This window comes from Scardinius erythrophthalmus (genome assembly GCF_964197995.2).
Source record: "Scardinius erythrophthalmus genome assembly, chromosome: 21".
Classification (NCBI taxonomy): domain Eukaryota; kingdom Metazoa; phylum Chordata; class Actinopteri; order Cypriniformes; family Leuciscidae; genus Scardinius; species Scardinius erythrophthalmus.
The window spans coordinates 30,908,757-30,931,503 of record NC_138241.1 but is presented as its reverse complement, the minus strand read 5'-3'; the positions used below and the strand labels follow the sequence as shown (position 1 = coordinate 30,931,503).

The 22,747-nt window shown below is 37.7% G+C and overlaps 1 protein-coding gene across 1 annotated transcript in view; it reads right to left on the bottom strand.

The window, feature by feature from the left end:
* Nucleotides 1–22,747, bottom strand: part of gbf1 (golgi brefeldin A resistant guanine nucleotide exchange factor 1) — a gene marked incomplete at its 5' end in the record, with an annotated part of 80,007 nt that overhangs the window by 9,134 nt on the left and 48,126 nt on the right. Inside the window, 21 exons of the mRNA XM_081351624.1 lie at nucleotides 116–292; nucleotides 391–484; nucleotides 652–888; nucleotides 1,883–1,965; nucleotides 4,211–4,336; nucleotides 5,026–5,149; nucleotides 5,838–6,040; nucleotides 6,145–6,233; nucleotides 6,347–6,487; nucleotides 6,627–6,819; nucleotides 7,493–7,687; nucleotides 7,773–7,871; nucleotides 9,033–9,244; nucleotides 10,472–10,640; nucleotides 10,717–10,934; nucleotides 11,212–11,356; nucleotides 14,400–14,480; nucleotides 14,855–14,909; nucleotides 18,576–18,636; nucleotides 19,547–19,655; nucleotides 20,290–20,408. Coding sequence (XP_081207750.1) covers nucleotides 116–292; nucleotides 391–484; nucleotides 652–888; nucleotides 1,883–1,965; nucleotides 4,211–4,336; nucleotides 5,026–5,149; nucleotides 5,838–6,040; nucleotides 6,145–6,233; nucleotides 6,347–6,487; nucleotides 6,627–6,819; nucleotides 7,493–7,687; nucleotides 7,773–7,871; nucleotides 9,033–9,244; nucleotides 10,472–10,640; nucleotides 10,717–10,934; nucleotides 11,212–11,356; nucleotides 14,400–14,480; nucleotides 14,855–14,909; nucleotides 18,576–18,636; nucleotides 19,547–19,655; nucleotides 20,290–20,408 — 2,930 coding nt within the window. The remainder of the gene's footprint in view (nucleotides 1–115; nucleotides 293–390; nucleotides 485–651; nucleotides 889–1,882; nucleotides 1,966–4,210; nucleotides 4,337–5,025; nucleotides 5,150–5,837; nucleotides 6,041–6,144; nucleotides 6,234–6,346; nucleotides 6,488–6,626; nucleotides 6,820–7,492; nucleotides 7,688–7,772; nucleotides 7,872–9,032; nucleotides 9,245–10,471; nucleotides 10,641–10,716; nucleotides 10,935–11,211; nucleotides 11,357–14,399; nucleotides 14,481–14,854; nucleotides 14,910–18,575; nucleotides 18,637–19,546; nucleotides 19,656–20,289; nucleotides 20,409–22,747) is intronic.

The window sequence follows — 22,747 nt, the reverse complement described above, 5'->3', positions numbered from 1 at the left end:
TGCCTGATCTAAAAAATATCTAGGAGCAATGTGCCTGCTATATGCAGTTGGTTTCTTCTAAGCAAGAAGTGTTTGTTAGGGAATTTCTAGTGATATGTTGGCACTCCCATCTTACCTCAACCATGGACTTGGGTAAGAGCTCAGCCCTGAAAAGCTGCAACATTGAGTCCATAATGTTCTTCCATCCTTCTCGTAAAATGTCACCATGATTATGGGCCAGGCTGAACACAGTCTTGGCAGCGACTTGAGCCTTCCTGTTACTGCCAAATACGGTGGGCAGGTTCTCTACAGACTAAATGCAACACAAATCCCAATCAGATCTTTTCACTCATGACCTAAAGCTGCTGCAGGAATCTGAATGCATCTGGTCAGGGGTGCTTCAAGTCTTACCTCAGAGCTGAGAGTAGTAAACTTGCAGAGCGAAATGATTAAGTTATCAAAGACGTCACTGAAGCCATAGTGTGCAGAGATCATGGCACATTTCCTGAAAGGAAAAAGGAGAGAGGCATCATAATCAAAATCTTAATTTTTTGCAGAAACACAAGTCTGACAATCACTAAATCCACAAACTACTTAGCAATGAGTGCTCTAATAAATTTGAATGATTCAAAGGCTGTCCCTGAAACCTGTCTACCAATCTGCGGGTCTTACCTGAACCCAGTGATGGCCTTCTGAATGATAGTGTCATCCAGGCTCTTGTCAAAAACGTAGGAAAGGGCGGCAATAGTCGGTCCCCAGGTCATAGTGAAGAGGTCGCGGTCGTAACTGCTGCCAGGCACATGCAGGAAAATCCCTTCAGAAGAGGCTCCTCTGTGCAGTAGAACACTCCACACATAGTTCTCCTTCACCAGCCCCGTCTGCTCGTCGGGCATCACAATCTCCTCATTCCTGCAGGACCACATACGTTTATCTCAGCTTATCCCATTTGAGCCATTGTATACATCATTAGCAAGAGCTATTATATCCACACTTAAAGACCAGAGACATTAGGTTTATAACAGAGATAATAAACATCAGAGCTCAACAATGACCTTTTCAGCTATTTAGCGGATTCGATTTGTACTTATTTGTGTATGTATATATACACACATACATAACATTTTCTCACACACACACACACACACACACACACACACGCTACCATTCCAAAAGATACATCGTAAAAAATAAAAATCAAAAATCAAATGAGCGCTGTACTTTTGAGCCTTCTATTCATCAATGAATCCTTGGGGGAAAAAATCATTGTTTACACAAATTAAGGAGCACAACTGTTTTAAACTGAAAATAATGTTTCTTGAGCACCAAATCACATGCCCTGAAAGTAAGTAGCAGCAAATTATTTATTATTAGTATTACTGGAAATTATACAGCTATAATGTGGCAGCTATAAATTCAAACTGATAAATACACCTTTGCTGGTAAACAATGGCATACTAGGATGTATAATTTAACTCAATCTAACTGATGCGTCTTATTGAAAGTCATTCTCACAATGTCAACAATCTCATATACAGAACTATATGTCAGCCAGACTGATAGCTTTACATTAGTGTCAACTTTATATCAGAATTTGCATCAGATAAATGTAATACATAACTGAAAATCAAATGTATAAGTTTGTGAGCCATTTGTCCATTACCAACAAATGTAAGATATAGTGACTGGATATAAATAGCCTGATATAACAAGTGACTGATGCGTTCACAGGCCCAAAACTCTCTCACACTGGCTCTGGGTAAGTGGGCCATCCTTAATTTTAAATGTGGTTTTATTTACAAGTTACCTATGAAAACATATTGTGTAAACGTTTCACCATTTTATACAATTATATTAAAACTGTTCAACAAGTAAAAGGTAATGAAAACTATACATGAGCACTAACTTGATGGCATTGTAGATGTCTTCCAGCATGTCTTGATCAAAGTCATTTCCTCCATTCACACCTTTGAGATTCTTCTTGAATTGCTAGACAAATAAAATAAAACAACAAACAGGAGGAGGAAACTGATTAAAATGCCTTCATTCCATCCAATTACAGCGACATCCTCCAACTATCACCTTTCAAATCCAATAATTGGTCTCGGTTTATTACTGCTGGTGTCACTTAATAGGTGTTAGTGTTAAGCAGGCTGGTCTAAGGCCAACCTCAGCTCAAATAAACACACAGACGTCCGCTGCTGAGTGATGGCGTTAGGCCACTGTTTTACTGCATACTTTCTTAATGGCAGGTAAAGCAAGGGAAACCTGAGCCCCCCCCCCCCCGAGAGAGAGAGATGAACAGAAGGAGAAATAAACAGAGGAGTAAACAGAGGGACGGAGGGTCTTTCCAGGACTTCATTTTCCATGGCTGGAGAGTAGACGCACACACACTAGCTGACACAGAGACAAGACAGCTGGACACGCCGTCTGCCAAAAGCCCAGTCCTGCCTCGTCTCGTGCTGCTCGACTTTCACTCCTCGGTCGTTTATCCCCTCTGTGCTCAGGCTGAATACCTGCTGATTACCATTCCCACTGCTCCTGTATTCCTATACAACACCAGTGCTTTTAGCAGGAAGGTTTGTGTGATCATCTGTTTAATTGGATCTGGCGCTAATGCATGGAAACCTCACGGTGCCAGTGGTTGCGGAGGTAAAGATGCTACCAGCTGCAGCCACTTATCTTACCAGGGCACATTTCCCACCAAAAAATTTAAATAAAAATAAAAAGAATGAAATTGTGCAATAAAAAAAGCCTATGTTTTACTCCAATTTTTAGGACCATGAAAACGTTCGGTACTTATTTCAATACCTACAATGCTACAAATATTCTGTGATTAAAATACACTCACAAATATATACACTACCGTTTAAAAGTTTGGGGCCAAAAGTAAAATTGGTCAAACGTGACGGTAAAGACACTTAAAATAGAATTGAAAGATTTCTGTTAATAAAATAAATGTTGTTCTATATATCTTTCTTTTTAATAATTTATAAAAAAATAAAAAGAATGTTTCCTGAGCAGCAAATCAGCATATTAGAATGATTGCTGCAGGATCATGTGACACTGAAGACTGAAGTAATGATGCTGAAAATTCAGCTTTGTAATATTCCACAATATTAGGGTCTTTACTGTATGTCTGATCAAATAAACGTACCTTTAGTGAGCCTTCTTTCAAAAACAAAAACAAAGAAATCTTACCGACCCCAAACTTTTAAATAGATTTTCTGAATTTTCAGATTTATTTATCTATTTTGCATTATGGTAATGACAATGGGATTTACAACAATGAGTGCAATTGTTTTTTGCATTATGGTAATGATGGGATTTTTTGATTCCCTAAATGAAATTAGAGGATTTCAGTTTTGGTAGAGCACGACAGATTAAACCGTGGGTAAGAGTGATATACAGTACGACAAAAAGCAAAAATTTTAAATCCATGCTTCACCTTTAAATACATTCAAGTGTTCTTTCGTCAAATGATGCAAGTCATTAACTCTTTCCACACCAGCATTTTTTTTTTTTTTTTTTCCCACAAAATTTTCATGGCCCTCAGAATATTTTGTTGTATGAATATCTGAACATGCAATATATCAAAAGAAAGAACAGAGTGTCTGCTTTAAAAACAAAACAAACAAAAAAACATTTTATTCTAGCTTTTATCAACGTAAAAAACAACAACATTTCATTCGGTAACATTAGGCAGTTTTGATTTATATGATGTTTAATGTTGATGATCGCGTTATTTTACATATGCATCCGCTTACATATGCTATCGCTTGTTTCTGCCTCTTCTTAGCCTATTTTGATCAGGAGATTCAGTACTCTTTTAGAATGTGTATTATTTAGCACACCCTACCTTATAACAGTGACAACACGGAAAGCCGAAAATGTCCGTCAATGGCGGGGAAAGAGTTAATAATATGTACATGTGTGACTGCTGTGGCTTGACATATTTGTATTTCATTTGACCTCAAAGCCCCACTAAATTGAGGCCAGTTGTCTGAAGCACATAAAAGTGAGGCATGGCTGCATAACAGTAATCTGCATGTGTGGCAAATCTAGACAGATGGTTTTATAACACACTTACACGCATTACATGTAATACACTTATCTTATACTGTTAAGTCAAAGAGCTGAAACTGATCTCTCAGAGAGAGATTGCGTGTGTGGCCCTGAACATGTGAATGACTTCTGGATATTCCCATTGGTAACAGGAACATGTGTCGCTCACCTCCAACGTCATGGGGATGTTCTGCTTTCGAACGTTATGGTTGTGCTGATCGGTGTTTAGCATGATGACGGCATAAGCCAGGGCGAAGCCAGCGTCGTTTGTCAGGAAGGGATTACCGTTCACTTTCTGCACACAAGAGAACAAGGCCATTCAATTGACTGCAAGAATAGCATCGTCAACTCACCTAATATGTACGCTCATCTTTACAGGCGCATTTTGAAGGATCAATCGCCACAAGAAAAAATATAAAAGGGCACAGTAATTCTTCCAGGATCTCCTGCCAGTGTAAATGTCAGACACTGACTCCATTCCCGTTTCGATACATTGCTGCATCGGGGAGGGCACAACCCCCATGTCTATGTGGCATAATCACATGAGCTCATTCGTAGTGATTGAGAATGGTGACTAAGAAAAGAAATTACTACGAATACTTTCCAGGTGACACACAGAGAGCTGCCTTTTACATGCACGTAAGTGAGCGTGTTCGAAATGTTCTCAGATCGCCGAGCTGCTTACTGCAGGGCAGATGGATGTGTCTCACTTCCCAGTGCAACATTTTCCTCTTCCCCGATTACCTGGGTGACTAATGACCCCGTCCTTGATCCCAAGTGAACTGCTGTTCCACTGTCCCTAATTACCTGATGATGGGGCCAGTTGGTGGCCAGGATTGCCTTGGAGTGTGGTAATGGAAGAACTGTAAGAATGCTTGTGTCTGTGACTGCAGCGAACCTACAGCCTATTTAAAGAATATATATATGCGTGTGTAAATATATTCATGTCAGTCCGTGCTTGTGTGTGTGTGGCAGCTGACTTACATGCCAGTTGTCAGTGAAGGTTTCCAAGAGCCGATGAATGACAGGCGCTTCTCCAGGAAGACGGAATGCCTCCAGATACAAGCGGAGCGCCTCGTCTATGCGCAGGCCCTGGAAGCCGAACGTGCTGAGGAAGAGATAGAGATGGCCTTAAAATAACTTTAAGGTATAATTATCTCAGCCTCCATACTGAGTCACTTTGAGCCTGATAGTAATCATTAGTGAGAAGAAAATCTAAAGCTAGGAAAATCTAAAGCTAGAAGACCACATCGCATTTCCAGAAGTTAAGACTTGATTACATGAGTGTTTGAAAAACAAGAAGTTGGTGTCGATGAACGTTAACAGAACAACCAACTCATAAGACACTACCAACTCTCTTTAAGACACCAATAACTCTTTTACCTAGAACCATGAAAATATTTTCATGTGAAGTATGCATATTTTTACCTAGTTTTTTACTGCATTTCCCATATTGTCATAATTCTATTATTACAGTACTCTAATACTTTCCTTAGTAAGATTTTTTTTTTTTTGTAAGAAATTAATACTTTTTTTTAAATCAAGGATGTATTAAATTGGTCAGAAGTAACAGTAAAGACATTTACATAAATCTGTTTATCATATAAATTGATCATGTCTCTTCAGATGACTTGGATTAAACCGCTTGATTCATATGGATTAATTTTAAGATGTCTTTATGCTTATGATAGTTTTCATAAAATTCAACTAATAACATCCCCAACCGATGTTTTGAGTTGGCAATATGCAGCTAGCCAAACCCTTGCACCAAAAATGTGTTAAAAGAAAAGGTTTACTTGACAAAACTGTCCAGCAGGTCGGTGTTCCTGCGGTCGCTGATAAACTCTCCGATCATCTTCTTGTCCAGGCGGGGGTTATCTCTCAGCCACTGGGCCACCTCATTATTGTCCATGGGGCTGCTGAGCAGGCCTTTCTCCTGCAGGATCTGAATGCCCTTCTTGGGTTTCTGATTAAATTGCTCTGTACCCGTGATCAGAAGCTTTGAAGCACAAAAAAAAAAAAAAGTAATCAAAGTGCAAATTTCTAAGGTTTTAATATTCACAAATATAAAGAGCAAAGAACTGCAGATGAAAGTATGGTCACCTTCTTCTTGTTCTTGATCTCCAAAAGTTCCTGAGAATTTGGAAGACAGCTGGTGAAACGCTGAGGCTTCTTCGAGCTTTTCTTCTCCGCTGGATTAAGACAAATCAGATTACTCTAAATCATCAAATGTTTACTGTAAATCAATGGAGTATGTTGTCCAAGTTGTTTGTTGCATTTCATAGGCAAAACATCAGTTAAGTACCTGTGTCCGTCTCCTCCTGGTCCTGTCTGCCAAATCTCATCTTCTCTGCCATCAGATGTCCGCTGGTGGGAGGACAGGCAGCCCTCGTCTCTGACAACACACCATTCTGCCCATTAGAACCTGGTACAGATTTCCCAGCCTCTGTAAGTAGCAAACAAAAGAAGATTTTGCCATTATGAGAAACAATTAAACTCCTTCGTTAACTGTAGTTTACTTAGTTCTCTTCATTTACTACAGCACTTCTGTTAGTGCCCATCCTGGGATTCTTGATTCTGCCCACCTATTGTTGAATCTGTGATTGTATTGACTGAACTGTCTCCTTCTACTGTTGATGATTCTGATTGGTCCAGCTGTGAAGCACTGTTGAGCACTTTGGCCTGACAATGAGCCTCTGTGCTGTCAATCACTGTCAGCAGGGCTTCAAGTGAGAGGAGATGCGTAGTGTAGAGCTGCCCAGACACTGGAAAGGCATTCTGCAAACATAACAACATATAATAAACAAAACTTCATAATTATTAATGTGAGAATCTATCAGGAATTTATATTAGCGGTGAAACATCCCCTGTAAAAATAAAATAAAATAAAATAAATATAATACTAATAATAAATATAAATAAAAAATACCATGTAGTGCATTTTGCAGAAGAACGTGGTTTAATGCTTGTAAAACGTGCTTAAAAGTTTTCTTTGGAAAAACAAAAATTGTCAACCCAATCAATTGATTGGTTAAAATATCAGTATCTACGTCAATGTATAACTGTTTAACCACTCATAAGAATGTACCTATAACCTGTGACCACAGAACCATAATACAAACTGAATCATGAAAAAATGCAATTTTTTGACTGCTGCAATTAACATTTTGTCAGAACCACTAACTAGTAAATTACATGTTATTTTGATTAATTGTCTATTCAGAATCGTGGGAAAATTGTGATCTTTTAAACAAAACAAAAATTGTGATTCTCAATTTATCCAGAGTCATTCAACTCTAGTAGATTGTGAAATATTAGTTTAAGGGTGACAAAATACATTTTTGCATATCTAGAGGCAACAAATATTACCCAAGGACTGTTTTCAAACTTTAAATCAATTTCTTTCTCATAAGTTCCTGCTAGAGGGATGTCTAGAGTTGGAGTGGCTCACCTTAGAGAGCAGTTTGGTGAGGTCCTCAAACAGGTTGGAGCTGTAAAAGTCACAGTCATAATTTATATAGAGCTCTGTGACAAAGCTGGGAATTCTCCAGATCTGTACAATGGCCTCCAGGGCCATCTCCTTCATCTCATAGGGCATTTTAGGGTTCTCCGAGGTAATGATGTCCATTAGCTTCTTCAGGTACATCTGTGGAGGCATATAAAGAGTGACACCCTGCATCTGAGATGGCATATATCTCACACCACAGAAAGATCATCATTCAGTCACATACCTCAAGCTGGAACTTGAGATGTTCTCGCATGCTTTCAAAGAGAAGAAAGCACACACGTATGGAGGCGGCATACAGATTCATTCGGTCAATACTTAACAACTAGAAAGAGACACATGTAGAGCATTTAGTACAGGTGAAAATATCGGAAGAGCTTGTCGTTCTAAACCCCACTTTTAAACCCAGGTAAAGGAACGTTTCACACCTGTTATTAAAAAGCACTGTGCTTTGCCAGTGGTTAATCCAGAGCAGGGATAGCACCGCTTTTGCTGTGTTAAACCCATATTGTGGTACATGTGTCCAAACGTGTACAGTGTGAAACAGTGTTAGAATGTAATGGCTAGATGCTTAGAAATACATAGCAAATCATATGTGTTGTATAAACAGTAGTCTATGTTTCAGAGTTGGAGGGGGGAAATATAGAAGCTTGTTTCCACCACAGAATAAAACATTTTAAAAGATAATTGTGACTTCTCAGTTTACAGAATTGCAAGATATAGTCAGAACTGTGTGATATAAAGTCACAATTGCGTGTTATAAGGTCAGAATTGCGAGTTTATATCTCGCAATTCCTACTTTATAACACGCAATTGCGAGTTTATATCTCGCAATTCTGACATCTTTTCTCACAATTGCAAGTTTTAAAGTCCAATTCTAAGGAAAAAAAGACTGACTTTTATTTCTGACTTAACTCGCAATTGCGACCTTATATCACACAATTCTGAGATAAGTCATGAGATGTAATAAGATAAGAGATGTAAACTCGCAATTGTGAGAAAAAAAGTCAGAATTAAGAGATAAAAAGTCACAATTACCTTTATTACTTTTTATTCTGTGGCGGAAACAAGCTTCCATAGAAAAATGTCAAATGGTGACAGCAAACATGTCAACTGAAGTGAAGAGATCATTTCATTTTTACTTTTATAGTGCTAAAAGTCCATTCAGTATAAAATTGACAGCACAGTCAGCAAAATATAATATGAGGATGTGCTTTTTTGTAAACGGGTTGCATGCTGCGTTCGACTAATCAATGCCAAAGACACTGCAAACATGCAAGTAAGAACGTTAACCCAGGGTTTTGGAATGTACAGTGTGAAACGACAGCTTATGAATATCCAGGATTCATTGTCAAAAGAGTAAATTGTGAGCAATGTGAAACGTGAACATTTACCCAGGATTTAGAATGATCCAGGGTTAACTATTTCAGGTGTGAAAAGCCCTAGAGAAACCCACAAGTTAGGTTAGAGAAGAACAAAGTTTTACCTGTATGAGGTGTCTACAGAGCTCATCTTTGACCAGACAGAGCAACGACTGGTAGGGGGCGATGTGTGCGGCTTCTAGGGCCACGTTCAACAGCTGGAGGCCCATGTGCATCATTACATCAGAGTTATGGCGGTCATGTGGGTTGGTGAGAGAGATGAGGAACCGGAAGAGCTCTCTCAGACACGGGAGACCATACGGGATTAAAGCAGCACCTGGACAAACACAATGGGACTCCAATCGCACTTCAGGAAGCTTGAGTGTAAAGGCTAGGGCTGGGGGAAAAAATTATTTCACATATGAATCGCGATTCTATCTTCTGCCGATAGGCACTGCTTCACAAATTTCAAAAATCGATATTTTAAAGTGTTACATTTCTTAAACTTTGCAGTACTTCTTAAAAGTTATTGATATGTTAGAGTGCTATTAATCACAATATGCCACTGTGCAAACACACAGCCGAAGCACGAGCACAAATGCCGCCTATCAGATGCATGCAATCCTGAATTCAGTTTTCTCTCACAGCTTATTGCACTAGAATAGTCAAATACACACAGTCTGTTATGTCCTACGGGAACATAAGTTGGGAGCAAATGTGTAACAGTATATTAGATCTGTGCATTAGTTCTTAAAGGGACAGCAACCTAATAAACTGTTGCCATCCGTTTTATTAATGTTAATAAAAAAAAATTGAATTTTAATCACTCACTGTTTTTGGCAATCACTTTTGTATCTTTATTATGAATCAATTTATGTTTAATTCATACAGTGAAGACTATACAGTGTTTTATTTTTATATTTGATTATTCTGTATACTCCTATATTTCTGTAGTATTTCTTAAGGCATGATAAATAAAACTAGGCTACTGTACCTGAAAAACATTTCATTTGTATATTTTTTCTATTGTATTTGTCCTATTGTTAATTTATTTTCCTTTTATTTACCAGTTTTATATTTGAAAAAGTTTTGATTTTTTGTATCAAGGAATTTTACTTATGTACTAGGTAGTTTTTGGTACTAATTTGTTGCTACCTTGCTTTATTTACAGAAGACTGCCAGTCATGTTTATAATGATTTAATTTTTTTCTTTATTTAAAGCAATCTATTGTATAAAGTGGTATATAAATAAACATGACATGACGTGACTTGACTTGAGAGCCAAATTGGAGCGAATATATCCATAACGCTACGATAAGATGCTTTCTTATCTGTAGTTTTCTCACCCTTGTCATTTTCGTTGTGTTTATTTTGTTATTGAAAAGAAAGCCCACAGCACATATTAAAATTAATCTAAACGCTTCTCTCAGTATCATGGACGGCATAGGGATGTGGGCAAACAGTTCTTTTTACATCCAAATGAATAACGGGAAAAAAACTTCACCACGAGGCGCTAGTATATCAGGGCCTTAAAGTACTGAATTTTGGGAACACTTTCTCTTACCCTCTCTCTGGGTGGACTGCGTGAAGCGCACTCCTCTGGGGTTCACGTAGTCCATGTCGTGAATCGATGCCGAATCAGACTGGTCAGCCAGCAAGTCTCTGTCTTCCAGGACTTCAGGAATGGACTCCACTGAAGCTGAATGGGAACGCTCCACTTCCCTGCCCTCATACTGATGACACCACACACCATACCATCAAGCTCAGAACATATGTACTTGGATAGTTTATTGATGGTTTGAGGGTTACCTGTGATTCTAGTCTGCCTGGCTCTGCGGAGGGTGTCATGGGAGTGGTGGCCGTTGAGCTGCTCTGCTCCAGGTCTGTGAGATCTTCCTTTGAGGTGGTTTTAGAGCCGGCATCTAAGCCACTGTCAGTGGTGGGGCTGGAGATGGAGGAAGCTGCACTGTCTGAACCAGGAAGAGTAGAAGAGCCTCCACTGTGCTGCTCTATGAAGGGAACTCCACCTGAAAGACATGAGGATAGAGTGACCACACATGCTTTTCTTAACATCAAAGTCGTGGCCTAATGGTTAGAGATCCAAAGGGGTTTGATTCTCAATTTCATGACCCTTAAACATTTTGAATCTAATTGGCTTGAAAAAAATATCAATTACAGTTTCAAGCAATTTTAGAGCAATTAATACTTTATAGATTGTCAAATGATATTTAAAGACTGAAAAATATCAAGAAAATTAAGCTATATTGCTCAGCTCACTTTAACATATAAAGTCTTTCGGTATACCTGAAAGGTTGTTGGTGAGGGTACTGGACTGGGCCGGATCCATCTGTCCTGAGGGACTGCGCACCATGTGACGAGGGGGGCGGGGAGAACGCTTCTGTTTTTTCCACTTGGATGACTCGCTTATTCCCCCAGCTCTCATCTTCAGCTTCAAAACAAACATGGTCTTGTTAAATCAAGCCAAATGCTCCAGATCACCACACAAAGAACAACGCAGGAGGAAAAGACAAAAACGAAATCTCATGATACCCCAACACACCAAAAGATGCATAAACACTCATATATATGCATGTAATTTTTTTAGAAAACCTTCTGGGTCTGTATGTATGCTGAGGTGATTGTGTTTATTGGTATATAAATTTACAAAAGACCAAAGTCAGCAATATTAATCCAATTTACTTGATTGTTATATTTTATTATCTCTATAGGGATGCTTGGGAAGTGAAAGAAATGAAACTATCCTTGTTCCAGTAACAACTGTATAAACATTTATTTGACTATTTTTGAAGCAATAATACAGCAAAACAACAGAGTGATGAGGTTCTAGAAAAATATTTTTTAAACATTTTTAACCTAACTTTGACTTTACAGTTACCCAACTTACACACTCCAAATAACACAACTGATTTCAACTGAGCGCAGAAAAAGGTTTTTATAGTAACAAACTAAAATGTTTGCGATAGTAATGGCTGTTGAAAATAGGGATTGTCAGCATTATGTTGCACTGCATTTTCAACTAAATGTCACCATGGTGAACAGAAGTACCATTTTGTGTTATTAGCCTACAGGGTCTTTATCCAGAATTTTTTTCTTTCTTTTTTTCCTTCCATTTTTCCATTTCCATTATTTTGAATTGGTAACAAGCAGATTTCAAGAGTTTAAAAAGTCTGCACTGAAAAAAAAAAAAAATAAATAAAAACAAGTGTTGCTGAAACCATGCAAGTTTGAGTTTAACGATCTCTATAACCACATATTGTTCAAACGAAAGTGTAATATAGCCAGTTTGTGTTACTTCACAAGGCCGTTTGTGCTATTTGTCTCTAAATAATAATAGTGAACTGTGATAAATCCAAACACGAATCTTTGTGATTGTGGTTGCTGAATAAATGCACTTACACAGTATAGGGAGTCTGACTATTACGTCGATTTCAGTGCAGAATGGGAGTGGGCAGGTACTTAAAAGTTTCCTCACCAGTCACGATTCTCTGATTGATAAGTTCTTTGCAGAATCATGGGTAATAAAACGATTATTTAAAAATAAGTTGACAATGCACTGATGGCTTCAACAAAACCATCAATGGAACCAAACTTCTAGAAAATAATTTTCAATATCCGAACTCTATTTAGAACGGCAGTTCTAGGTGTATTAATTGCATTAAAATGTATCACAGTGTAACCAGCTAATACTTGTCTCAGCTGGTTCTACTGCCTTTAACATCCTTCCAAAAAAAACTGTATTCAATGAATTATAACATTAAACCTGGAAGTTTAATACTGTCAAAACATTATCATAGGTTAAATACATGGGGGTTGTACAAGGTTAAAGTGAGTCTGATCGGTGATGATCTCTTCTTCCTTACCTGCACTCGTTTGTTTTTCCATAAGATATTGTAAGCCTCAGGAGAGAAGGGGCAGGCCCCGGGATTAGTGATGGACATGTCTCAAACTCAGAGAGACACACATGACATGGGAGCACATATACAACTACATGCATGGGGTATATGTGGGATAAACCAACACGCATACCAGGACAACATTCATGCACACACACACACTCATTATCAGTAACTCAACAACACCCATTCAATGACAGTAACCCAATGCATCTCTGAGAGGAAACGGGGGGAGTAGCACCTCAGCATACATTACAAATAAACATGTGTTACTTGAGGAGACTAACCGGGGATAAAGATAATGGGTGCAATGAACAGATCAGGAACACACAGAGCATGCAAAATGGCAGTCAAATAGGATTTCTGGTCTTTAAAGAATTGACAAAAAAAAGACCCATTCGAATGAATATACATTCAAATATAGAAAGAGACATTCAAATGAAACTATGGAACCAAAATGAAAATATGAAAATAAAGGTCCTGATGTGGTTTCACCTCAGCTCAACTCATTTGCATAAAGTATAAAGCTAGACCTAAACTATGTTACATTGTTTACCCATGACTGTTCATCTAATACTCCGCCTTTAGACTGAGACATCTCTTTAATTTCACTTTCACACACTTGATTGAAGTTTTATTCACAAACCCGATTATTTCCATATTTACAATACACGATTCATTATTAACAGGTTTGGCTAAAAATAGATAGCTACTTCCTTTTTTGAATGGATGTTTTGGGTTTAGCACAAGTTAAGCTCTGTTGACCGCATCTGTGGCACAATGTTAATTATCACAGACAATCATTTAGATCAATTATATAAGTTCTTACAATCATATTCATATATCATAAGTTTTACTGCATGTAACAGACTTATAATGGATGTTTATTTGGCAAAAAACTGCTCTTGAATGAATGTTGCACAGAGATTCAAAAGTATAAACTGTTTACTATTCTTGTCTGAGACTAGTAATACAGTAGTAAAGTTTTGTTTAGTTTTTCAAGCACTTTTTTTGAGCTCAGATAATACTTTTTTGTCTAGAAAAATTAATACCGGTAGAAGCATTTTAGCTAGTCCCTAGAATGCGTTGCAATATTGTAGATTATTATTACAATTTAAAATAACTATTTTCTAATTGAATATACTTTAAGATGTAATTTTCAGCTTTGCCATCTTTTACATTTCAAAAGATATTTAAATAGAAAACATTTCTCTGAAAGTGCAACAATATTTTGCAATCTTCCCCTTTTTAACTATGTTTTATCAAATAAATCCAATCTTGTTCAATCACATTAAATGCAAATAAATGCAATCAATGTGATTGAACTGATGGAACATGACAAAAATTACATGCTGCAGACTTTGTCAAAATAGCTTAAATTGTATTGGACCTGGAATATACATTTAAATCCCTTTAAAAAGACATCATGTTTTGTTGCTATGACAAATGGTCGTTTTAATTCATTAGCGAATCTCCCCACCATGCATTCAAACATAAAGCCATGCGTCCCGGCGTATTTAAATGCACTAGCTACAACCCAATAAAACTGCTGTTTTAATGCATGTAAATGTGCTATACCCTCTCTAAGCCCGTCTGATTGGTGTTTCTAGGCTGCTCTGCATAAATAAAATCCTGTGTGTCCAGAATACAGCCTGGGATCTGCGAGTTGGAACAGGTAAACGGGCAAAAGATGAACTTAACAACAATCAGGTATGAAAAGACAGGAGAAGAGAGTGTCTATGATCCCTGAATAATTGCAATGAACAGGAGCAGAGTTTTTTTTACATACAGAACCAACTGTGGCTGAAAAACACAGTTAACTCTCACTAGATACTATTTTCCATCTCCTGACCTGATGGAAGACACACATACACAGGGTATAATAATTATGCAACAGCAACTGACCTCACTTATGGGTATGGAGACATCTACGTAACAAAGCTCAAAGTAAATGAGAAATGAATGAGGCAGATGGGAAACGGGTGTAAAGGGTCTGGATGGAGAAGGGAGATCTGGGGGGATTTTATATTTACCTTCTTCATGTTTGTGCCGACATAACTCTTGGCCTCCTCTTTGAACTGTGGCAATCTGCCCAAAAAACAAATGTTAAGGTTTGAGAGTTATTTCCATCCATGCATTTATGGCGACATTGTTATAACAATATTTTGCAGGTGAAGTGTGAACTACTAGTGGCACCAAAACAGAAACGCAATCTGTTTAAGTGGCCCAAGTGGGTGTGACATAATATGGAACCAACAGTAAGAGTTTGGGCCAAGACTACCGAATGACCAATGAAAGTTAGCTCTTACTATCACAAATTCATTTGGTGCAACTAGCTGAAAACGAGCAGAAATAACACCACTCAGCTTCAAAGGTCAATGCCTTTCTAAAACGCACATTACTGTACAAGTCAGGAATTTTCAAACTCCAGGCACACTTAGAATTTGGACCATGAAGTGGTTTCATAATTGATGAATTTTTCAAAATTTATTTTAAAATATGATTTTTTTTCAATTACAATTATTTTCATGTTTTTTGCTGTAAAGCTGCTTTGAAAGAAACTATTTAGTATAAAGTGCTACATAAATAAAAATGACAAATTAGGGGTATGAAAGGGGGTGCTAAAGGTAAAAAAAAAAAAAAACACTATGTATTTTTTATGGCTGTTAAAGTAAATGTAAGAATTTCTAAGAGTGTTAAAAAATAGGAAAGATATTAAATATATGTTTCAATTTGAAATGATATAGATGCCATTATGTTTTCAAAAAGGGGTTCCTCGAAAGGGTTTTGTCATAAGCTGCTTTTCCACTTGCGCTTGGTAAAGCACTTCATAATTACAAACTGTTCTCGGCCCAGAATTCTCAGCATGGTTGGCTAACCGCGATGAACTGTGCTCGAAAAATGTGTGTATAGTGGCTACCAGTTTCTCAGTAGCTGGCTAAGCTCGAAATTTGAGCGACCTAAACACAAAAATTAAGAAATATCTGATCATAACGCAGTCAATATTTACATCTCATATTAGCTGTAAACTCTTGAGTTAACAAGGCAACAACTTTGCATTTGTATTACATTCCATAGAGCTCCGTTATCAGCTCCACCGTAGGAAATGAAACCGCATCCGTGCCAGCTGGGCCAGAACGCTATGGAATGGAACGGTTAAGCAAAGAGAAAGCTCAAGTGTTCTTAGGAGTCTCACATCTAGTTCCCCAAACTGCAATTTAATGAACATATTTGGAATGATCATTCCGAGAAACCTCTCTAAAACCAAAACAGAGGAGAGGCAATATGTCCGAAGAGTCAGCATTATTGTTCCCAGGGCGTGACTTTCGACCCCCTGTGCCGATTCATTAGCTGAATTAGATGGATGATGTTCTCGGCCCTAACGCATTGTCTGCATGTGTGCGTGTTGTGTGGACACTGCGGCTTTTCCTCGAGTGAGATGTCAGCGCTCACACAGGCAGGCTGGGAGAAACGGCTCCTGATGTTAACTCTGCTCCGCGTTAATGGAGTGTTGTCTTGCCGGCTTGATTATGGGATGATCTGTGAGTCCAACAGATTAACATCCCTAATGCTTTCAGCAGGCTGCTTAAGCCTCCTTCTGAGCACTCAATAAGATCCGCTGTTCATTACTCTGGCTCTCTCGACCACACACACACACACTACATTCACTGCTTATTACCCTTAGGCACACACACTCATTATTAAGGCCTTTCACACCCTCATTGTGAACGCGACGTGGACAAGAGGGTCTGGGCAATAAGAACGTGCACAATGGGAACAGCAAACTCAGGTTGTGAGATTTTGAGAGAGTGTGTGTGTGTGTGTGCGTGCATCTAAGATTAAAAGGTGTTATCAGCTATAATTAAAAATCATTAATGAATGCTATACTCATCTGAAGGACGTTTACAGTGCATGAAATTATAAAAACAAACAGAGGATGTTTACATGGTTTTGAAAACCAGATCAAAATGCTGTAATATTATTCACACTTCTCTTTTATGCAAAACATTATCTGTTCCTCTTTGATTGAGCTTTTCATGAGACCAAATTTTGTCATTATGTCTTTGTTCCACGTACATACGTATGTGTGTGTGTCCCTAATCTATATGCAGATGGGTAGAGTGAGATGTGCTCTGCGGTCTCATCCTCTCGTCTGTGCGAGATGTGACTGGAAGTCTAATGTGAGTGGATATGCACCACTGATAAATGCCACCATATAATCATGTTATTGCATTAGGGCAGCAGTGAACTATGACCTGCACAAGACGACTACGGGCTTCCGCTCACAATTGCGCCACAATCATATAACTGCATGTTAGATATGAACTAGTCAAAACTAAAAAAAAAAAAATTGCGCATCATACAATGTCCATGTCACAATATGTGCTATTTCAAGTAAATAATGATGTCAGTGAACTATATCTGCACTTAATATTCTTATCTAGACATTTTTGACCAAAAACTGTTTGAGTTTTGAACACTTTGGACTTGAATAGTCTTAATACTCTTAATACTTAATAATAATAAATCTGTAGGTTTTTTATTGATGTATAAATAAATAAATAAATAAATAAATAAATAAATACCATAAAAAAAGGGTCAGTAAGAATTTTTTTTTTTTGTGAAAGTGACAGTAAAGACTTTCACTTTTAATTTTATTTTTTATTTATTTTTTCCAAAAACGTTCTATCCATCAAAGAATCCTTGAAGTCTGTGTGAACTGGAAGTTGCGAGTGAAACGGAATACTGAATGAGAAAAAGAAGGATGTGGCTTGTTTTTTTTTCCCACTGGGAACTAATTGGATCTAGAAAAGTAGGTGTTCCATTCAGCTCACTGTCAAAGTTCACAGCAGACTGAGAGTTGGATGGGATGTTCTACCCAAGCCGTCAAACTGACGTCATCAGAGAAGGCAGGCCATTCCAGAAGGGAAGTAATTTTCAAATTTTCATTAAAGATTCCGAATGATTTTTTTGTGTGGATTAACCTGTACAGAAGAATTGTTTACCACAAGACTAGTAATGTGTGCTAACAAAGTAAATAGGGTCAATTTTGAATTCATGCTGACTTATCAAATGGGAAAGGGTTCCCACAAAAAAATGAAGCAGCACAACTTGTCATCATTGATATATTGACAACAAATCAGCATATTAGAATGATTTCTGAAGGATCATGTGACACTGAAGACTGGAATAATGATGCTGAAATTTCAGTGTTGCATCACAGGAAGAAATTACATTTTAAAATATATTCAAATAGAAAATTGTTATTTTAAATTGTAATATTACAGATTTTTCTGTATTTTTGATCAAATAAATGCTAGTGAGCGACTTTTAAGAATACGAAAGAAATCTAATTGGCGCTAAACTTTTGAACCGTAGTGTAAAGAAATCAATCACAGAAATGCAGGTACGCATCTCTTTTCCTTTGCAGATGTAATGTTTTTCTCCATTCATTGAGGTCCAGAAAGAAGGCACTGCAGCAGCAGTTTCTGTGTGGGCCTGGTAATTAGCCATGCTTTACATTGTCAGAGACTGATGCTTTCACCTGTCCCTGTCTGCGTGCGAGGGGGAAGTCGGAAACCTCCGGAGGTAATTGAGAGAGGCCTGAGAGTGAAATCGGAGCCCGTTACGGAGACAGACCCAGTTCCTGTTGTGTTTGGTCTCAGGTTTGGTTTGATTATGTGAACAGCAAGAACACGACTCAGTTCCTAATCCCCATCTCTACATCGCCTCTTCCATTCTCTCTCTAGTTACCTGGAGAAGAGCAGCTGCACCATGTCCACCAGCGTGTGCTCAGCTGACTTTCTCAGCAGCTCTGTGATGAGAAAAGAGAAAACCAGAAAAAAACAATAGAGAGAAAGAAAAGGAAATGTTAGTCCAGAGGACAAGAGCAGCACCTCTGGGGCTCAGAGTCCAGACTCTGTTTGGTCAGGATTAGAGCAGGGTTTATCAGTCCTTAGAGCGCAGGAGGCAGATTCACATATTGAGCATTTCAAGAGTTAGGATATACAACAAAATGTAGATTTTTACAGAAAATGCTTTTATCCAAAACGATTTACAGTGCACCAGTGTTCGGGAAAGTTACTTTTAAAAGTAATGCGTTACAATATTGTGTTAAAAAAGTAGGCTAAATAATTGCATTACTTAATTACTTTTTTTGGAAAATTATGCATTACGTTACTTTTGTGTTGCATTTTTCTTCATCTGGGCTGGGCTTAATTGTTTTGTTTTTTTAATAAAAGAAAAGTTTTGGCAAATGTAAAGGCAATTTTACACCAAATGGTTGATTGAATCAGATAATCTAAGGTCAGCGGCAAAGAAATTGGTTAATAAAGTGAGATTACACAAAGAATATTTGTATTTAATAATTGCATGTTTGTGTAATATTACGAGTTTGCATTTTACTGTTTTTATCCATTTTGAGGAATACTGACTAAATCTGTTTTTGTGCAAATGAGATGAGTAAATGCATGCTCACATTTAGTCAAGAACTACAGTAACAATCATGTTTACACTGCACACACAATGCTTCTACACTTGATTTCTCACATGAGAGGCGTCAGTCAATAAATGGGAAAACAAAGTAAATTATTTGGAAAAAGAGACAAAATTTGTTAAATTAAATGTAATGCATTACTTTACTTGAAAAAAAATATTAACCACCAACACCGCAGTGCACTTAAAGTATACATTTCTCCCTGGAAATCTCACTTAATTTCACTTACCACTTAATCTCATTTCAAAGCATATTCGGAAACAGGACTGCATGATCTCACAAACGGACTCATTGGTAAGATGGGCTCCAACTGGAGTTAGCAGCAAACTCCTTAAAACCTGGAAAGAATATTAATAAAGACCAAATCTTCTACTGAACATATCTGGATGCATTTTAGACATTTATTTATTATGCATGCACTGTTTAAAAGTCTGGGGTCAGTAAGATTTTTCTTTTTCAAAGAAAGTAATACTTTTATCCAGCAAGGATGCAATAAATTGATCAAATGTGAGACTAAAAACATTTACATTGTTATAAAACATCAAAGAATCCTGGTAAAACTATCACGGTTTCCACAAATGTTTTCAAAATTGATAAGAAAATGTTTCTTGAGCAGCAAATCAGCATATTAGAATGATTTCTCAAGGATCACGTGACACAGAACACTGGAGTAATGATGATGAAAATTCAGCTTTGCCATCACAGGAATAAATTACATTTTAAAACGTATTACAATAGAAAACACTTTTAAATTATAATAATAACTCACAATATTACTGTTTCTATTGCATTTTTGATCAAATAAATGCAGTCTTGGTGGGCAGAAGAGACTTTCAAAAACATGATTAATATTATGACCCGATATTTATAATTTAATTATTTTAATTAACATTTATTTATAATTTTAAAAATATATGTATTAAATTAGCCATTTGTAAGCACCACCAGTTTGTGTGATTGAGAATGTGTTACCTGGAGGATTTTCATCAGAACAACCTCATCACTAGCGGGGTCGGTGCCCACGAATCTCGCATGTGTGACGGCGTCGGCCATGTTCTCGATGCCCTCTGCTGCCCCTTCATGATTGGCATCTGTGGAGGACAGGGACGGCGAAATTTAAAACAAACTAAAAATATCTACCTAATATATTCCCCCTCACTCTCTCATTAATGCTCCTGATTCTCAGCCAGATATGTTGTACGTAGGTCATAATGACATGACCATGGTTACATGATTAATCTTACACAATTAACCTGGTCACCAGTTCAGCCCCCACATCGCAATCAACAAACCACGCTCCATGTGAAGAGCGGCAAACAGCCATCCGACATCTAATCACCAGATGTGTGCGCTTTTGTGGACAGCCTGGTAAATTGGCTGTCTAGGCAACGATGTTTTGAAACCCAAGCAGGGCCAGATAGCAGGCTGGAGCCAGGCTGCTTTTTCTTTCCCATCGCCTTTAAAGAGCATTTCATTAACTAATAAGCGCAGGCTGCCTGGGGAGGAAGCCGGGGCTGTGACTGCAGGTAAAGCCTTGACACAAGAGTGCATTCCACTTATTAGCAGGCAAATAACACACAGAGAGAGGGATAGAGAGACTGAGACACAGGACAGCCTTTAGTCTGAACTCTGAGTGAGCACCAGCATGGTTATTAAGGTCTAGAGAAAGGCTTCAAATCGCCAAACTCTTTAATAATAACCCAGTTATTGAATACACGGGCAATACACTGGTCGGAGAAGAAATCTAAGGATCATCTCTATCCCCATTATGCTAAATGTTGTCACACAGTTGGACATTTAATCCAATCATTTTATGCTTTACCACCATGTGATATTCAGAAGAAAGATGGAGGAAGAGCTTGTGCGGTGCTGAGGCTCCACTAAACCCCGCCTACTTGTTAATGATACTAATGCTTTCCTATGAAAACCTGTTTCGCCACTGCCAAACACGGAGAGAGAAAGAACTGGATTAAACGGATTAACTTAGGAACTAATTAAAGAACAATGTGCACTTATATTTAATTAAATAAATAAATGTGTGTGTGTGTGTGTGTGTGTGTGTGTGTGTTTGACAGAGAGATAGACAGATAGATATTCCAATACAAAAAAAACAAGTTTAAAATATTGTTTTCAAATAACTGTTTTCAATTTGATAATTGATAATACGAAATGTTTTTTGAGCACCAAATAAGCATATCAGAATGATTTCTGACATGAAATCACTAACTCGTGAAATCAGGATCATGTAGACTGGCGTAATAATGCTGAAAATTCAACTTTGCATCACAGGAATAAATTGCGTTTTTAAACTATATTCAAATAAAAATAGAAAAAGTTTTTTTTCAATTGTAATAATAATATTTCACAATATTACTGTTTTTACTGTATTTTGATCAAAATGCAGACTTGCAGTGCATTTTTAATATATTTTAATTTCAACTATATTCACAATAGCGCATGACCTCCTGTAATGTACCTTATTGCTTAATTTGAACACCAGGTATGTGGTAAATGACAATAAAAGAGCTCTTTAAAATTAAAGCATTCAAATGCTTTTAAATTCAAAAACTTTCCCAGATTTACATCAAGATCCTTTTATACAAATGACTGTTCAAAGAGTTGGATAACTTGCTGACGTGGCACAATGACTGAGCAACTAAATTTCGAGTGAAAATCTGCGAGTGAACTGAACAGCAATGAAGAGGCAAGCCCATAATAAATAGGACCCCCTTCCAAACAGCCCATCTCCACGGAAACAAGAGCCATAGTCTATTCAGCACAACATCAGAAGTCATCTAAAATACTAATCCTCACTTGGCAAGGTCTACACAGCCGAGCGGGAGAGTCATTGTTGAAATAACTGAAGTCTGGGTGGGGCTGGAGGGTCTTTGTGCATGTGTATGAGAGTATCAAAGAGGTTCAAACAGCTGTCGTGTACTAAAAGGTTAGGTAAAAGTACATTCAGACACCAGGGTGTCCCTTAAGTGAAAGAACTGCTCATTGCAGAAAAGAGTGCGTGCGTTAACCCTGAAACCATGCGTGCATGGGCGCCGATCTGGCTCTTTCAGCCAAAAATAAATAAATAGAAAAGAATAGAATAGAATAGAATAGAAAAGAATAGAATAGAATAGAATAGAATATGTCCACTCCATCTGCACGAAATCCATTTTAGATTGTATCGCATCACAAATTGTAACTTGTTTTTAAATGAGTGCCAACTTTTTAACTTAAAACAAGGTACGATCTGAAATGCACATTTCCAAACACTCCACGTACATGGGTTTGTGTGTGCTGGCTGTCATAGTTTTTAGAGGGATAAGTGGCTGTGTAAGTGAGCCTTTGGTTTGAGTACCGGCCTGGGAAAAAGAAGAGTGGGAAAGGGAGAGTGGGAAAAGTGGGATCTGGATATCTGTCAATACGTCCGTCCCCC